Source organism: Bombina bombina, chromosome 1 (genome assembly GCF_027579735.1).
Source record: "Bombina bombina isolate aBomBom1 chromosome 1, aBomBom1.pri, whole genome shotgun sequence".
Classification (NCBI taxonomy): Eukaryota; Metazoa; Chordata; class Amphibia; order Anura; family Bombinatoridae; genus Bombina; species Bombina bombina.
Window position 1 is genome coordinate 669,217,297 of NC_069499.1, and position 19,158 is coordinate 669,236,454.

General features: G+C 37.7%; 1 protein-coding gene across 1 annotated transcript in view; it reads left to right on the forward strand.

The window, feature by feature from the left end:
• COL4A5 (collagen type IV alpha 5 chain) overlaps positions 1-19,158 on the forward strand; it is a 310,651-nt gene that overhangs the window by 133,108 nt on the left and 158,385 nt on the right. Inside the window, exons 14-19 of the mRNA XM_053699143.1 lie at positions 5,367-5,420; positions 5,667-5,723; positions 6,583-6,627; positions 6,715-6,768; positions 7,119-7,160; positions 13,012-13,141. Coding sequence (XP_053555118.1) covers positions 5,367-5,420; positions 5,667-5,723; positions 6,583-6,627; positions 6,715-6,768; positions 7,119-7,160; positions 13,012-13,141 — 382 coding nt within the window. The remainder of the gene's footprint in view (positions 1-5,366; positions 5,421-5,666; positions 5,724-6,582; positions 6,628-6,714; positions 6,769-7,118; positions 7,161-13,011; positions 13,142-19,158) is intronic.

Genomic DNA, 19,158 nt, shown 5'->3' on the forward strand with positions numbered 1-19,158 from the left:
CAACTCTCGATACCAGAGTTGCTTACGGACGCGGCCGGCCTCAAAAACGTGCTCGTGCACGATTCTCCCATAGGAAACAATGGGGCTGTTTGAGCTGAAAAAAAACCTAACACCTGCAAAAAAGCAGCGTTCAGCTCCTAACGCAGCCCCATTGTTTCCTATGGGGAAACACTTCCTACGTCTGCACCTAACACCCTAACATGTACCCCGAGTCTAAACACCCCTAACCTTACACTTATTAACTCCTAATCTGCCGCCCCCCGCTATCGCTGACCCCTGCATTACACTTTTAACCCCTAATCTGCCGCTCCGTAAACCGCCGCCACCTACGTTATCCCTATGTACCCCTAATCTGCTGCCCTAACATCGCCGACCCCTATGTTATATTTATTAACCCCTAATCTGCCCCCCACAACGTCGCCGACACCTGCCTACACTTATTAACCCCTAATCTGCCGAGCGGACCTGAGCGCTACTATAATAAAGTTATTAACCCCTAATCCGCCTCACTAACCCTATCATAAATAGTATTAACCCCTAATCTGCCCTCCCTAACATCGCCGACACCTACCTTCAATTATTAACCCCTAATCTGCCGACCGGAGCTCACCGCTATTCTAATAAATGTATTAACCCCTAAAGCTAAGTCTAACCCTAACACTAACACCCCCCTAAGTTAAATATAATTTTTATCTAACGAAATAAATTAACTCTTATTAAATAAATGATTCCTATTTAAAGCTAAATACTTACCTGTAAAATAAATCCTAATATAGCTACAATATAAATTATAATTATATTATAGCTATTTTAGGATTAATATTTATTTTACAGGCAACTTTGTAATTATTTTAACCAGGTACAATAGCTATTAAATAGTTAAGAACTATTTAATAGTTACCTAGTTAAAATAATAACAAATTTACCTGTAAAATAAATCCTAACCTAAGATATAATTAAACCTAACACTACCCTATCAATAAAATAATTAAATAAACTACCTACAATTACCTACAATTAACCTAACACTACACTATCAATAAATTAATTAAACACAATTGCTACAAATAAATAAAATTAAATAAACTATCTAAAGTACAAAAAATAAAAAAGAACTAAGTTACAGAAAATAATAAAATATTTACAAAGATAAGAAAAATATTACAACAATTTTAAACTAATTACACCTACTCTAAGCCCCCTAATAAAATAACAAAGCCCCCCAAAATAAAAAATTCCCTACCCTATTCTAAAATACAAATATTACAAGCTCTTTTACCTTACCAGCCCTGAACAGGGCCCTTTGCGGGGCATGCCCCAAGAATTTCAGCTCTTTTGCCTGTAAAAAAAAACATACAATACCCCCCCCCCCAACATTACAACCCACCACCCACATACCCCTAATCTAACCCAAACCCCCCTTAAATAAACCTAACACTACCCCCCTGATGATCTTCCTACCTTGTCTTCACCATGCCAGGTTCACCGATCCGTCCTGGCTCCAAGATCTTCATCCAACCCAAGCGGGGGCTAGACATCCACTGAAGAAGTCCAGAAGAGGGTCCAAAGTCTTCCTCCTATCCGGCAAGAAGAGGACATCCGGACCGGCAAACATCTTCTCCAAGCGGCATCTTCTATCTTCTTCCATCCGATGACGACCGGCTCCATCTTGAAGACCTCCAGCGCGGATCCATCCTCTTCTTCCGACGACTAGACGACGAATGACGGTTCCTTTAAGGGACGTCATCCAAGATGGCGTCCCTCGAATTCCGATTGGCTGATAGGATTCTATCAGCCAATCGGAATTAAGGTAGGAATTTTCTGATTGGCTGATGGAATCAGCCAATCAGAATATAGTTCAATCCGATTGGCTGATCCAATCAGCCAATCAGATTGAGCTCGCATTCTATTGGCTGATCGGAACAGCCAATAGAATGCGAGCTCAATCTGATTGGCTGATTGGATCAGCCAATCGGATTGAACTATATTCTGATTGGCTGATTCCATCAGCCAATCAGAAAATTCCTACCTTAATTCCGATTGGCTGATAGAATCCTATCAGCCAATCGGAATTCGAGGGACGCCATCTTGGATGACGTCCCTTAAAGGAACCGTCATTCGTCGTCTAGTCGTCGGAAGAAGAGGATGGATCCGCGCTGGAGGTCTTCAAGATGGAGCCGGTCGTCATCGGATGGAAGAAGATAGAAGATGCCGCTTGGAGAAGATGTTTGCCGGTCCGGATGTCCTCTTCTTGCCGGATAGGAGGAAGACTTTGGACCCTCTTCTGGACTTCTTCAGTGGATGTCTAGCCCCCGCTTGGGTTGGATGAAGATCTTGGAGCCAGGACGGATCGGTGAACCTGGCATGGTGAAGACAAGGTAGGAAGATCATCAGGGGGGTAGTGTTAGGTTTATTTAAGGGGGGTTTGGGTTAGATTAGGGGTATGTGGGTGGTGGGTTGTAATGTTGGGGGGGGGGGTATTGTATGTTTTTTTTTACAGGCAAAAGAGCTGAAATTCTTGGGGCATGCCCCGCAAAGGGCCCTGTTCAGGGCTGGTAAGGTAAAAGAGCTTGTAATATTTGTATTTTAGAATAGGGTAGGGAATTTTTTATTTTGGGGGGCTTTGTTATTTTATTAGGGGGCTTAGAGTAGGTGTAATTAGTTTAAAATTGTTGTAATATTTTTCTTATCTTTGTAAATATTTTATTATTTTCTGTAACTTAGTTCTTTTTTATTTTTTGTACTTTAGATAGTTTATTTAATTTTATTTATTTGTAGCAATTGTGTTTAATTAATTTATTGATAGTGTAGTGTTAGGTTAATTGTAGGTAATTGTAGGTAGTTTATTTAATTATTTTATTGATAGGGTAGTGTTAGGTTTAATTGTAACTTAGGTTAGGATTTATTTTACAGGTAAATTTATAATTATTTTAACTATTTTAGCTATTAAATAGTTCTTAACTATTTAATAGCTATTGTACCTGGTTAAAATAAATACAAAGTTACCTGTAAAATAAATATTAATCCTAAAATAGCTATAATATAAATATAATTTATATTGTAGCTATATTAGGATTTATTTTACAGGTAAGTATTTAGCTTTAAATAGGAATAATTTATTTAATAAGAGTTAATTAATTTCGTTACATTAAAATTATATTTAACTTAGGGGGTGTTAGTGTTAGGGTTAGACTTAGCTTTAGGGGTTAATACATTTATTAGAATAGCGGTGAGCTCCGATCGGAAGATTAGGGGTTAATAATTGAAGGTAGGTGTCGGCGATGTTAGGGAGGGCAGATTAGGGGTTAATACTATTTATGATAGGGTTAGTGAGGCGGATTAGGGGTTAATAACTTTATTATAGTAGCGCTCAGGTCCGCTCGGCAGATTAGGGGTTAATAAGTGTAGGTAGGTGTCGGCGACGTTGTGGGGGGCAGATTAGGGGTTAATAAATATAACATAGGGGTCGGCGATGTTAGGGGTAGCAGATTAGGGGTACATAGGGATAACGTAGGTGGCGGCGATTTGCGGTCGGAAGATTAGGGGTTAATTATTTTAAGTAGCTTGCGGCGACGTTGTGGGGGGCAAGTTAGGGGTTAATAGATATAATACAGGGGTCGGCGGTGTTAGGGGCAGCAGATTAGGGGTACATAAGTATAACGTAGGTGGCGGTCGGCAGATTAGGGGTTAAAATTTTTAATCGAGTGGCGGCGATGTGGGGGGAGCTCGGTTTAGGGGTACATAGGTAGTTTATGGGTGTTAGTGTACTTTAGGGTACAGTAGTTAAGAGCTTTATAAACCGGCGTTAGCCAGAAAGCTCTTAACTCCTGCTATTTTCAGGCGGCTGGAATCTTGTCGTTAGAGCTCTAACGCTCACTGCAGAAACGACTCTAAATACCGGCGTTAGGAAGATCCCATTGAAAAGATAGGCTACGCAAATGGCGTAGGGGGATCTGCGGTATGGAAAAGTCGCGGCTGTAAAGTGAGCGTTAGACCCTTTAATCACTGACTCCAAATACCAGCGGGCGGCCAAAACCAGCGTTAGGAGCCTCTAACGCTGGTTTTGACGGCTACCGCCGAACTCTAAATCTAGCCGGATGTGTTTTAATAAAAAAAAAAAGCCTTAACATGTTTTTTTTTTTTTTTTAAATCCTTCTTATATTTACATTTGTAAATGTATGTATTGCTCTTCCAGATGTCAGTATGTTATTTTTAGTGTATATTGAGGAAAAACATAATTTGTAGTTATTTAAATTATTAAGGAGACATTTTAGTGGAAACATAGACTACAATACTTACCCTCCTGGAACTCTTATGTGTTAAACTCATGCAAAGGTGTTAAACACACATCAACTCCTGCTGGGGAGATTAACACAACCAATGGTTGTTGGGGCTGTGCAACTGCGATTGCCGATTAGCACGGGATAATCAATTGCCTGTGGTTCACGAGTGGGACTTTATCTATGTGTTTTACCCCTTTGCATGTGTTAAACACATAGGGCCTGATGACCTACAGCTTTCTGCTCAGGTGCAATGATATAAGAACTCTCGTCAGTACAGAGAGGTCCCTCAAAGAATTTTCAAAACACAGATTTTTCTTTGGGAGATGTGTATCTCGCTATGCAGAGTTCTGGATATAAAGGAAAGACTCCAATATTACAATATAAGGTATAAACACTGCCCAAAATTTTGTGTGATTTCTCTTCATGGTCAACAGGCCCATAGCGTTCCAGAGAAAATTGTGAAAAATGTGTAAGTTCTAATGAATTAGAGTAGACCATTTCATTTTAACACCACAATGTAAACAATGGAATCAGTATATATCTGTATCACCTCTCACATATGTAAAATATTCAACAAAGTATTTTGCACACCTTAATTCTTCTTGAGAGACTGGTTTTAGAATTGCTATAAAATTATACTATTTTCAAAGCTCTCAATGCTTTCATGAAAGGAAAAAGCTGATTGCTATTAATGATTATTGGTTAGAGGACCATTTTTCTGTTTGTGCATACTGTTGTCTTCTTTGTCCCTTTAACCATTAATGACCAGCGACGTACAGGGTAATTGTACTTGGAAATTGCTCTCCTAGGCATCTGCCTACTTTGCTTTAAGTTGTTGGGAATTCCAAGTCTGTTTCCAAATAGTATTTTGTGCACTCTCAGTGTTTTTACTACATTTGCTTGATATAATTTCTCTTTATATGTGAATACCTGTATGTTGTCTCATTTTGATTATTTTTATCTAAAATAAATGTGGAAAAATATCATTTTTGCACAGAAACTGGAGCTATTGTTACAGTATTTTTTGGCCCACCACTGTCATTTACCTTTATTTGATTATAACACTATCCTTTTTTTTTGTAGGGTGATCCAGGGGTCTGTGGGTATCCTGGGGTGCCTGGTCCAAAGGGTTCTCCAGTAAGTAAAAAAGTTACACTTGACTTAAAGTGTCATTTATTCCAGATATCTGATTTTGTGTGTGTTTGTGTGTATATATATATGTGTGTGTATATATATATATATATGTGCAGTATATATATATCTATATATATATATATATATATATATATATATATATATATATATATATATATATATATATATATATATATATATATATATATATATATATACACATCTCAAAATATACATGTTGTTTAACAGGGTCCTCCAGGAGGGGAAAAGGGTGAAAAAGGTGAACCCGGTGAAGCAGGAAAAAGAGTAAGTGAGATCCCCTAGGAAACCAATGAGCATACAGTGTTTAGGATGACATGAAGCATACCATGTGCAAAATGACTTGGAGTATACTATGTGCAGAAAGACGTGGAGATTAATGTATATTATTTAAAATGTTACGCTGTTAGAATCATGAAATCATTTTTTTATTTTTTACCATATTTAAAGGTTCTAGAATAAAATCTACCTTCATATTGCTGGTACAGGGAAGCTCCAAGACAGGGACAGAATTACTGCTGTTTAGTGTTGGTAGTTCTGTGGCACTAGAGATCAATGCTGAATAGGCCACAGGGAAGCCGGTCCAGCCAAATAGTGAAGCTGAGTTAATGAAGAAACTTAGAATGTTTCTCTTTATTATGTAAAGAACTCGCACATCACTCAGCGTTATTATCTTAGGTACAGCGCCTGTTGTTTGGTTACACAATAAGTAATAGCTTCACAGATGGAAAAGCAGAACAGGAACTCTACCTGTTTTGGATTCTAGACTTCATTTATGTGCTGCAATAAGTATTTATTTCACAATAATACTTGGTAATTTAAAAATAAACATACAAACAAAAAGCTGTATGTAAAGTGTTTTTTTTTCATAGCTGCACGAGGAGCTTGTGAATGTGTGGCAACATTAACTAATATAAACGACATAACCATGAAAAAAAGCCAATACTAAGTCCATATTTCTCCCAGCATAAATTAGACGTTTATTTTATAACGTTTATTTAAATACTTAGCCGCCTAGAATGTTTTGGCAAGTTTTAAACAATGTGTTAAAAAAGTATATTAAATACCATTTAAAAAGTTTAATTTTTTTTTTAGTTTTTTTGCTAATATTCTTTTTTTCTTTAAGGGAAAACCTGGTAAAGATGGCGAGTCTGGGCTACCTGGTTCTGAAGTGAGTTTGTTTTTAGTCCATTAGTCTTTATGTATTCTGTTATTGCAATGTAAATTTTCATATTCATATCTCATATCTTTTGTACAGGGTTCTAAAGGTGACTTAGGTTTTCCTGGACCTCCAGGCAGAGATGGGGAGAGAGTAAGTTTGTCTGACTAATTCATGTGTTTGATCGCCTTTATATAATGTACAATAGATGCAATGACAAATATCAGCACATTATTTTGTAAACTTGTGGTTGTTTTGCTGTAAACTAAATGTAATAGCAACAGTTAACAACTGTTCATTGTCTTGGTATGATAAAGTGATGTTCATTTAAATGGACAAGTAATTCAAATTATTTCCATGATATGGAGCAGTGCACAGAGCGTATCTTGAGACCCATTGGCTGGTTTTGTTTTAAAACATTTGCAAGTTCTTATCAAGCAATAATTACAATCACTAGTCAGGTTGTGGATATAATTGTTTGTTGTGAAATATTGTCATTTCAGGGCCAAAAAGGCGATCGTGGCTTCCCTGGACCACCTGGCGATGTAAGAATAATTTAAATACAAATAATGTTTTCTTGTGCCTGCTGTCTTCAAAATTGTTCGCTGTTGTTCATGACCAATAATATTCCTATATGAAGCATTTTAACCAGCTTCTATTTTAGCTTATTCCATTTACCTCCTCTTTGTTCCCCTTTCACCACCACATACCCTCTATAACTCCACCCTATCTTCTCTTTTGCGACCCTTCATTTGTTTCCTACATCTCCCAAGCTGGAGGGTAACAGGTTCAGGAGTAATTTGCAGATGAAAATCTATGGTATTACAGAGAGGGTGGTTGATTCTTGATGTAAATAGATGTCATTATCTTTCTAATTAAATACATATATATTGGCTTAATGGACCTTATGGCTCTTATCTGTAATAAAAATCTTAGGCCTAGATTTGGAGTTTTGTCGGTAACGACCCAAAAAACTAACGCCGGCTTTTTTCTGGCCGCACCATAAAAATAACTCTGGTATTGAGAGTCCACATAAAGGCTGTGTTAGGCTCCAAAAAAGGAGCGTAGAGCATTTTTAACGCAGCTTCAACTCTCGATACCAGAGTTGCTTACGGTCGCGGCCAGCCTCAAAAACGTGCTCGTGCACGATTCCCCCATAGGAAACAATGGGGCTGTTTGAGCTGAAAAAAAACCAAACACCTGCAAAAAAGCCGCGTTCAGCTCCTAACGCAGCCCCATTGTTTGCTATGCGGTAACCCTTCCTACGTCTGCACTTAACACTCTAACATGTACACCGAGTCTAAACACCCCTAAACTTACACTTATTAACCCCTAATCTGACGCCCCCGCTATCGCTGACCCCTGCATATTATTATTAACCCCTAATCTGCCGCTCCGTAAACCGCCGCTACTTACATTATCCCTATGTACCCCTAATCTGCTGCCCTAACATCGCAGACCCCTATATTATATTTATTAACCCCTAATCTGCCCCCCACAACGTCGCCTCCACCTGCCTACACTTATTAACCCCTAATCTGCCGACCGGACCTGAGCGCTACTATAATAAAGTTATTAACCCCTAATCCGCCTCACTAACCCTATCATAAATAGTATTAACCCCTAATCTGCCCTCCCTAACATCGCCGACACCTAACTTCAAACATTAACCCCTAATCTGCCGACTGGAGCTCACCGCTATTCTAATAAATGTATTAACCCCTAAAGCTAAGTCTAACCCTAACACTAACACCCCCCGAAGTTAAATATAATTTAAATCTAACGAAATTAATTAACTCTTATTAAATAAATTATTCCTATTTAAAGCTAAATACTTACCTGTAAAATAAATCCTAATATAGCTACAATATAAATTATAATTATATTATAGCTATTTTAGGATTAATATTTATTTTACAGGTAACTTTGTATTTATTTTAACCATGTACAATAGCTATTAAATAGTTAATAGCTAAAATAGTTAAAATAATTACAAATTTACCTGTAAAAGAAATCCTAACCTAAATTACAAATAAACCTAACACTAGACTATCAATAAATTAATTAAATAAACTACCTACAATTATCTACAATTAACCTAACACTACACTATCAATAAATTAATTAATTAAATACAATTGCTACAAATAAATACAATTAAATAAACTAGCTAAAGTACAAAAAATAAAAAAGAACTAAGTTACAAAAAATAAAAAAATATTTACAAACATAAGAAAAATATTACATCAATTTTAAACTAATTACACCTACTCTAAGCCCCCTAATAAAATAACAAAGCCCCCCAAAATAAAAAAATGCCCTACCCTATTCTAAATTACTAAAGTTCAAAGCTCTTTTACCTTACCAGCCCTGAACAGGGCCCTTTGCGGGGCATGCCCCAAGAAATACAGCTCTTTTGCCTGTAAAAAAAAACATACAATACCCAAGCCCCCCAACATTACAACCCACCACCCACATACCCCTAATTTAACCCAAACCCCCCTTAAATAAACCTAACACTAAGCCCCTGAAGATCATCCTACCTTGTCTTCACCTCACCGGGTATCACACCGATCCGTCCAGAAGAGCTCCTCCGATGTCCTGATCCAAGCCCAAGCGGGGGGCTGAAGAGGTCCATGATCCGGCTGAAGTCTTCACCCAAGCGGGGCAGAAGAGGTCTTCCATCCGATTGAAGTCTTCATCCAAGCGGCATCCATCCGGAGCGAAGCGGCAGCATCCTGAAGACCTCCACCGCGGAACATCCATCCTGGCCGACGACTGAACGACGAATGACGGTTCCTTTAAATAACGTCATCCAAGATGGCGTCCCTCGAATTCCGATTGGCTGATAGGATTCTATCAGCCAATCGGAATTAAGGTAGGAATATTCTGATTGGCTGATGGAATCAGCCAATCAGAATCAAGTTCAATCCGATTGGCTGATCCAATCAGCCAATCAGATTGAGCTTGCATTCTATTGGCTGTAATATTTTTCTTATGTTTGTAAATATTTTTTTATTTTTTGTAACTTAGTTCTTTTTTATTTTTTGTACTTTAGCTAGTTTATTTAATTGTATTTATTTGTAGCAATTGTATTTAATTAATTTATTGATAGTGTAGTGTTAGGTTAATTGTAGATAATTGTAGGTAGTTTATTTAATTAATTTATTGATAGTCTAGTGTTAGGTTTAATTGTAACTTAGGTTAGGATTTCTTTTACAGGTAATTTTGTAATTATTTTAACTAGGTAGCTATTAAATAGTTATTAACTATTTAATAGCTATTGTACATGGTTAAAATAAATACAAAGTTACCTGTAAAATAAATATTAATCCTAAAATAGCTATAATATAATTATAATTTATATTGTAGCTATATTAGGATTTATTTTACAGGTAAGTATTTAGCTTTAAATAGGAATAATTTATTTAATAAGAGTTAATTAATTTCGTTAGATTTAAATTATATTTAACTTAGGGGGGTGTTAGTATTAGGGTTAGACTTAGCTTTAGGGGTTAATCCATTTATTAGAATAGCGGCGAGATTCGGTCGGCAGATTAGGGGTTAATAATTGAAGTTAGGTGTCGGCGATGTTAGGGAGGGCAGATTAGTGGTTAATACTATTTATTATAGGGTTAGTGAGGCGGATTAGGGGTTAATAACTTTATTATAGTAGCGCTCAGGTCCGGTCGGCAGATTAGGGGTTAATAAGTGTAGGCAGGTGGAGGCGACGTTGAGGGGGGCAGATTAGGGGTTAATAAATATAATATAGGGGTCGGCGGTGTTAGGGGCAGCAGATTAGGGGTACATAAGGATAATGTAGGTGGCGGCGCTTTGCGGTCGGCAGATTAGGGGTTAATAAGTGTAGGCAGGTGGAGGCGACGTTGTGGGGGGCAGGTTAGGGGTTAATAAATATAATACAGGGGTCGGCGGTGTTAGGGGCAGCAGATTAGGGGTACATAAGTATAACGTAGGTGGCGGTCGGCAGATTAGGGGTTAAAAAAATGTTTCCGAGTGTCGGCGATGTGGGGGGACCTCAGTTTAGGGGTACATAGATAGTTTATAGGTGTTAGTGTACTTTAGAGCTCAGTAGTTAAGAGCTTTATAAACCGGCGTTAGCCCAGAAAGCTCTTAACTACTGACTTTTTTCCTGCGGCTGGAGTTTTGTCGTTAGATATCTAACGCTCACTTCAGAAACGACTCTAAATACCGGAGTTATAAAAATCCCATTGAAAAGATAGGATACGCAATTTACGTAAGGGGATCTGCGGTATGGAAAAGTTGCGGCTGGAAAGTGAGCGTTAGACCCTATTTTGAGTGACTCCAAATACCGGCGGTAGCCTAAAACCAGCGTTAGGAGCCTCTAACGCTGGTTTTCACGGCTACCGCCAAACTCCAAATCTAGGCCTTAGTTTTTTTCCTGTTTTAAATTGTTAGCAGGTCTAATAATTTCTTTCTTTGACTTTTCTTACTCCAAGTCAACCACACCTTTCATACTTCTTGTGCCAGTTACTGTTTCACTCTATGTTATTTTCACCATTACTTCAAATGCCAACTTTTTCTCTCCTGTATTTCCACACTCCCCATTTTCCTTATGACACACAAAGGGGTAGATTTACTAAGCAGCGGATGCTGCAATCTACCTCTGAAGTTTCTTGCTCGCTGGAAACTTAAGTTAAGAAGCAGCAGTCATAAGACCGCTGCTCCTTAACTAATTCGCCACCTCTGAGGTGGCAGACAGCAATCATCCCGATCAGATACAATCGGGATGATTGACACCCCCTTCTAGGGCTGATTAGGGTGCAGGGGGCGGCATTGCGCAAGCATTTCACTACACGTCCCCTAAAAGACAGAATAAGAGCACATCTTATATCCATAGAAGAAGAAATCCCCAAAACCCCAGTAGCATTGCATTTTCATACACATGTCCAAGGTACAAGGAATTTCTTTTTTCTAGGTATAGAACATATAGAGAAGGATCCATTAGGTGGAGATAGGACAAAATCTCTGTTGAAAAGAGAGGTATAGTGGATCTTCACTCTTCAAACAAGATCACCACAGGGCATGAATCGTAGATACAATGAAAATCTGTTTGTTGAGTGACATATTACAACCAGACCCAATAACACTACATGGTCACTGATCCCAATAGCGCACATGGCACATCAATGGCTAAAGGAATTTACTAATCAAGACAATTTACCAATCAACATATACATGACAGCACAACATGGGACAATAAGGGACACATACATTGATCTCTATGAGCTTTTTAAATCAAAACAGACCATAAGAAGGTTGTGAGATATTTAGACTCTTCTAGCGATACCACAAGTAATCTTCCACAGAGAACACCATGGGTGTTGTTGGGAAAATACAACACCTGGCCACCAGGAGGAGGCAAAACAGTAAAAACAGTATAAGACATCCTCAATTCCAGTTACCTTATTTCAATACCTCTCCTCTAATCACGTCTCAGGTTTGAGTACAATCTATACCTAGAGCATCATTATAACACAGTGTTGGAGCTGCATACTCTTTCCACACTTAATTGCACTCCATTGATGTCAGGTATCATTGATCAAGGAGAGTTATTACCATCAAATACCTTTCTAGATTTTAAAACAGTCCTTTACACGGTCTTCTTTCACACATATACATATATACACATATCTTTTATAATTTCAAATGTTTAGTTATCAATAGTACTATAATTTTATTAAGCCTTGTCACAGTTACTCATTTATTTATTTACTTATTTACTTCTATTATTATTCATTTAAAGATTTATTTTTCTTTATTTGAATCCTATCAACTCATATTCCCCGTACATTGTGTATGTTCTTGATATAGCAATGACTTATTGTTTTATTCATCATTTTTTACCTCTATTTTTTGTTATTGTTTGATATTATAAATGTTTCTATTATATCACTTTTGCAATAATAACAGAGCAACCTGTCTCACAACCCAATCAAATACACTTGTTTAAACACACTAAGCAACCACGGCGTGTTAACATCCTATTGGCTATTCACCTGTATTTAAGGGCACCAGGTGAAACAGGTAGCTATCTCTGATAAAGCGCATGTACGCATGTGCAAAACGCATCAAATGGCAGGGAGCTTACCTTTACTTGTATGTCTCCTATCTGAATAAAAATTTGGATCATACTGGCAACTGATGGCCCGGTCTTCTCTTCTTTTTCATTTGCATTTCACTAGAAATACTTGTGCAATGTTAAACGCCAACAGCTTATGCTGTCGGCATTTAGCAATGCAGGGAGGACATGATTCACTATAGCAAATCATGTCCGTCCGAGGTATGATAAATGTACCCCATAGCCTGAGGGTCCTTCTTGAAACAGTTTTAAAACATTTTTTTGTATGTCCATAGGTGATAACAAGACCAGGCACAGGTGGAGTTGGACCAAAAGGTAACACAGGACCCCCTGGACTAACTGGCCTAAAAGGAGAAAGAGGATTCCCAGGTCTTCAAGGCCCACCTGGCCTTCCAGGATCTCCAGGTGAGATGGAGACTTTACAAACACATTTATTTTTTTACTAGTTAAAGATGAGCAACAATGAGGTAATGAAAGAGTTAACAGGTATCTTGAATAAATAAATATTTCCATCAATATAAATGAAGATCAGCAGAACACATTTTTAGTCATGACTAATATATTCTCTGAACAAGTTGAGCTTTACATAATTATAGAGACCTTATTTCTGGAAGTATTATCCTGCAAATACTTTCTAGGTGGTTTTAAAGAGATTTATTAATAACCTACTCTTCCATCTTCTCCCTGAGTGTAAGGGAGTTTATACAAATGATATATAAGGTTTTTCTGGGTTAGTTTAAGTTGTTAAAAATTTTAACGTGCAAATAGAAATTGACAGAATCTATACAGTATATGAAAGGTATATAGGCTGGTACTGATGTAGGAGGTAGTAATGTTTACTATTAACTCTCATTTTTTTATATTTGAACTACCTTTTCCTCCATTTGCCCGACTCCTTAGGACGTCAGTTTTTTTAAAAAAAAAATACTATTTTGTAAATTTATGCCAGACACCTTTAAGAATTGGGAGTTCTAGAAAAATGATTGGGGGTGCTTAGCATTTGTTCTGTAACCAAAGCAATTATTATGAGACATAGAAATTCACAGATTCATCACTGTGAATTCATCTACTCACATGAGTAGAGCCTCCACCTGAGCACACAGAACATCCAAAGACTATAATGAAACAAGTTGTCAGGGTCCTAGTTCCTTACCTAAGTGCGGTACTGGCTATGCTAATCCGAAGACTGGAGGTAGATTAAGAAATCAGGGTCACACTGTGAGGAGGGCTGTTAAAATGGCTGGAGTCCAGGGTTGCGCTGAGGTTTATGTTTAGTAAACAGGACCTGCAGACTCCTTCTATTAACAAGACCATCTATGATACATGCATTTTTATATGAAAGTTTTTTTTATTGACTTTTGAATGTTATTACATACAGCATCTTAAATAACAGTTAGAAACATAAAAACAAAAAATACAAATACAATAACATTGCAGCCTTCAAATGATTGAATATGTGAGTTTTCCACACAAGACAAGAGTAATTTTGGTTTATCGACCTTTCAGTAACATTTCAAAATATAATGGTGTGTTAATTCCGCTTTCCATCTAGCCTGACTCAATCTCAATCATGATCAACTCCCTATTTCCTCCCCCCCTCATCTCTACCCGTTCATCTTGCTCCTGAAGACTCAATTATCTCACTCATTGAGGCACTCTAACCGGATTGTTTCCTACTGATCTTGTTGGTTTGCTAGGATTCTAGCTCTATTTTCTTTTTCAGTATACATAATATATGGTTCCCACTGTTGTATAAATTTATCCCTGGTATTAAGAAGCTCTGCCGAGGCGCTACTCATTGTAAAGTGATAATCTATTCTCCTTTTAATATATTCAAATGAGGGTGGATCCACCTTCCAAAATCTAGCTATGCTTACTCTCACAACCGTGCAGATGAAGGCTATTAGCTTGTGATGTCTTTTCACTTTATTATCTGGAGGAAAATGAAGCAAAGCCTGTTCAGGGGTAAGTGTGATATTAGTTTCTAGAATTAGGCTTAGATACCTTGAAGTCTGATTCCAAATCTCTGTAACCTTTCCACAATGCCACCACATGTGTAAGTATGTCCCTTCCTCCCCACAACCCCTGTAGCACAAGTGGGGCCTGCTGTCCTGTGTATTGGCAAATCTTGTGGGATATATGTACCATTTATAGAGTACTTTAATATAGTTTTCCTTCAACATGGCATTTGGAGAAAACGATAGACCTCTATTAATGTTTGATACCCAGTTATCTATTGTCCATGTCCTGCCCAAATCCTGTTCCCATTTAGTCATTATTACACTCTTGTCCCTATTTGAGCCACCATCAATAGCCGGATAGAGCAATGCTATCAGTCCCCTCCTAACCTCCTTCGATAAACATAGTGATTCTAATATAGTATTGTTTGGATGCTTATCTAATCCCATTATCTCTCGAACTCTGGATTTAAGTTGTAAGTAGTGGAACCACTCATTTTGCCCGGGTGTGCCTAGCTCTGCATATTGAGAGAAGGATAGTAGGTCGCTATTAACATAAACATCTGCTATTCGGTAGAGGCCTTTATTCTCCCATTTCCTTTGAGTATGTATGTCAACTAAAGATTCAAGAGGGGAGAGCGGGGTCAGTCTGGACCTCTCGTTGAGTAAATGATACTTCCTAGTCGCTGTGTCCCAAATAAAAGCAGTGTGTGTGATTGCAATGAACTGTTTGATGTGACCGGGTCTGTTTTGTTGTGTTGCCCAAAGAATATTATCCAATCTTCTTACATTAAGCATGTCTTTTTCTAGTTGGAACCATTGTGGTGTAAGTCCTAATTTAAACCATTGTGTGGTCTGGGCCAATCTAGCTGCATAATAATATGATATTAGGTTAGGTAATCCGATGCCTCCCTCTCCCCTATGTCTCATCATATTGTGTTTGTTTATTCTAGCCCTTTTCCCTCCCCAAATGAATTTTAAAATTGCCTTCTGCATTACATATAATTCTGACAACGGTATTGAAATTGGGAGTGTTCTGAATAGGTATAGGAGTTTGGGCAATATTGTCATTTTGACAGATATTACTCTTCCATACAGGGAGATGTTAAATTTAGTCCATTTCACTAATAGCTCTCTAATGTGTGTGAACATGGGGACATAATTTTCCCTATAAAGTAAGTGCACATCTTTTGTGAGGTTGATTCCTAGATATTTGAGAGATGATTTGGCCCATTTAAATGTAAAGTTAATTTCTAATAATTTCTTTGTTGGCTTTGGGAGATATGTGCTAAGGGCCTCACACTTGCCTTCATTAATTTTATATCCAGACAACTGTCCAAATTTATTTATTATGGAATATACCATCGGGAGCGAAAGTAAAGGTTTTGTGACTGCAAGGATGACGTCATCAGCAAATAATGAAATTTTATATTCCTTATCCCCCACCCGTATACCTGCAATATTTGGATTATCTCTTATCCTAACCGCCAATGGCTCAATACATAGAGCAAAAAGTAGGGGTGACAGGGGGCAACCTTGTCTTGTGCCATTACGGATTTTTATTCTGTCTGATTGATACCCTGAGAGTCTTATGTATGCATCTGGGCTTGAATATATCTTTTTTAAGGCAGTAGTGAAGGGGCCTTTAAATCCCATTTTGCTAAGCACTGCAAACATGTATTCCCAGTTAACTCTATCAAATGCCTTCTCTGCGTCCAATGCTAGAAACAGAGAAGGCATCTTCCCAACTGTCGCATAATTAATCAGGTCAATCACTTTCCTAGTGTTATCTGGTGCCTCTCTTTGCGAGATGAAACCCACTTGGTCATTGTCTATCAAATTTCTAACGGGTAGGGTCAATCGGTTAGCCAAAATTTTTGTGAATAATTTTAGGTCCTGGTTGATTAAGGAAATTGGCCGGTAATTTTGGCAGTATTGTTTGCTCTTGCCAGGTTTTGGAATGACCGTCACCCTTGCAGTCAACAAATCTGGGGGAATATCTACTCCTTGCAAGATGTTATTAAACAGTATCCTCAATTGGGGAGCCAGTGATAACTGCAGGTCTTTATAAAATGAGCCTGGAAACCCATCAGGGCCTGGTGCTTTGTTTCTTTTAAGTTTTTTGATGGCCAGCATAATCTCTTGTATTGTTATGGGGGAGTTCAAATTCTCTAGTTCTTCTTCTGTGATAGTTTTTAATTTGCTATCTTCTAGGAATCTAATCAATTCTTCTCTCTTGTTATTATTTGTATTACTACTAGGTAAATTATAAAGATTGTTATAAAAGTTGGCAAACTCATTGGCTATTTGTTGGGGATCATTTGTGACTTGTCCCGAGGTAGTTTGTATTTGTGGGATTGTAGTCGCCCTTGTCAGGTCTTTTAGTTTATTTGCCAGCATCCTATCTGGTTTGTTTGCGTAAATATAATATCTGGTGTCTACCGCTTTTATCGACTGGATCACTTCTCTATCTAATAGTTGGTTTATTTCTTCGTTTTTAATTTTAAGTAATTTTAAGACCTTTTTTGGGGGGCTTTTTTTTATTTGTTCTCTGAGTTCAGCAATTTCTACCCTCAAGCTATCTAGTTTGGCATTATAATTCTTCTTTATTTTGTTAGATTCTGCAATTAGCAGGCCTCTCACCGAGGCCTTAAGTGCACTCCATACAAAATTTGGATTGGACGTTGATCCTGCATTAATATCTACAAAATCTTTAATGTGCTGCTGTACTTTCTGAAGAACAATGGTATTCTGAAGTAGGCTAGGGTGGAGTGACCAGGATCTAACTCTATTGGGGTTTATCATTCCCTCTAGATCAATTATCATCATATCGTGATCAGACCATGAACAGTTATGAATAAACGCTAGCTTTACCAGTGGCAATAGGACCTGACTGATTAGGATCAAGTCTATTCTTGAATGGGTACCATGCACTGTGGAGTAATAAGTGAAATCTTTAGCTCCCTTGTTAAGTGCCCTCCAACTGTCTATTAGATTGAAGTCTAGTAATAAGTCAGCTAGAAGCTGTTGGGCTGGTGTTGTTCTCCTTTTTTTATGGGGTGTTTGTGAAGTTCTATCTAGATTGTCATTTAACGTTAAATTAAAATCTCCTCCTATTATGATTTTACTTCTCTTCCATGACAGGAGTAGTCTGCCTATTTTAGTGATGAAGGGGCCCTGATTCTCATTGGGTGCATATACATTCATTAATACCACTGGGACGTTATGGATTGTCCCCTTGACTATTAGAAATCTCCCTCCCTTATCTTTAACTATCTCTTCCTCCTTAAAGTTCAGAGAGGTATGTATGAGGATGGAAACTCCGCATTTTTTCTTGTCAGTGAATGCATGATATTGCAATGGAAAGCTCTTATCCCAATATTTAGGTGTTACATCTGAGGTGAAGTGCGTTTCTTGGAGCATTATTATTTGGGCTTTCTGGGCCTTGTAATCTATAATAGCTTTTTTCCTTTTTGTGTTGGAGTTAAGCCCCCTAACATTGTGTGAAATTAATCTAATGAATATGACTTCTTACCACGAGCACTGCTTATATAGGTCCTCTTTATAAGTCGCCTATCTATACCTCTTACCTTTATACCTGAACATCTTAGGAAAGCAACATTCTTAATACCTCGAATATTACCCTTTATATTAATTGTCTTGTGAACTTCTATTTTGATGACACTTGAGACTGCATATAAACATATATAAAAACATAACATTAACATAAAACAGTGTGTTTGAACAACTGAATAACATTTGAATGTTTTTCTTGTTTTAAATAAAAATAAACAATATAATCAACTCTGGAACTAACATATATTGATCTATGATCTCATCCTATCACATAAGGCAGATTTTAGAGAACCAATCATATCCTTGGTATTAGCATCAGTGAATATCAAGTATTAGTATTAGGGGAAGGTTAGAAGGGAATGAGTGGGAAAAAGCTGGGGGTAAAGAAGAATGAATAATTAGGGTAGAGGAGAGCAAGCAAACAATGAGATTACCCCCTTTCAACATTGTTCATCGTTCTGGTAACAGTACCTTCATCTTAAATATTATTAATATCATTGTATGATCCATAGATCACACTTCGGTTTTCTTTTTCTCTTTATCAAACCTCGAAGCTGTCTCTGTTGAGAGAATCACGGCACTGGGTATGCCTCTGTGCTATTGTTGCTTCCACCATCTTCTCTTGTGACATTAGATTTGGGTTTTTTAGGTCTCCCATTCCTATTTACCTCAGTCCATTCTTTCTGTGGTAGTCTCCTAGTGGTTTGTGGGGGGTCCGGCGAAACATCTTCCTCTATTGGAATCTCAAGCTTGGCAAGCAGCAACCGTCCCTCTTCAAACGTGGTGCATGAATAGGTGGAGTTCTTACATGTGAAGATTAATTTGAACGGAAAGTTCCATCTATATCTCAATTTTTCTCTTATGAGGGCTGTCACTACTGGTTTCAAT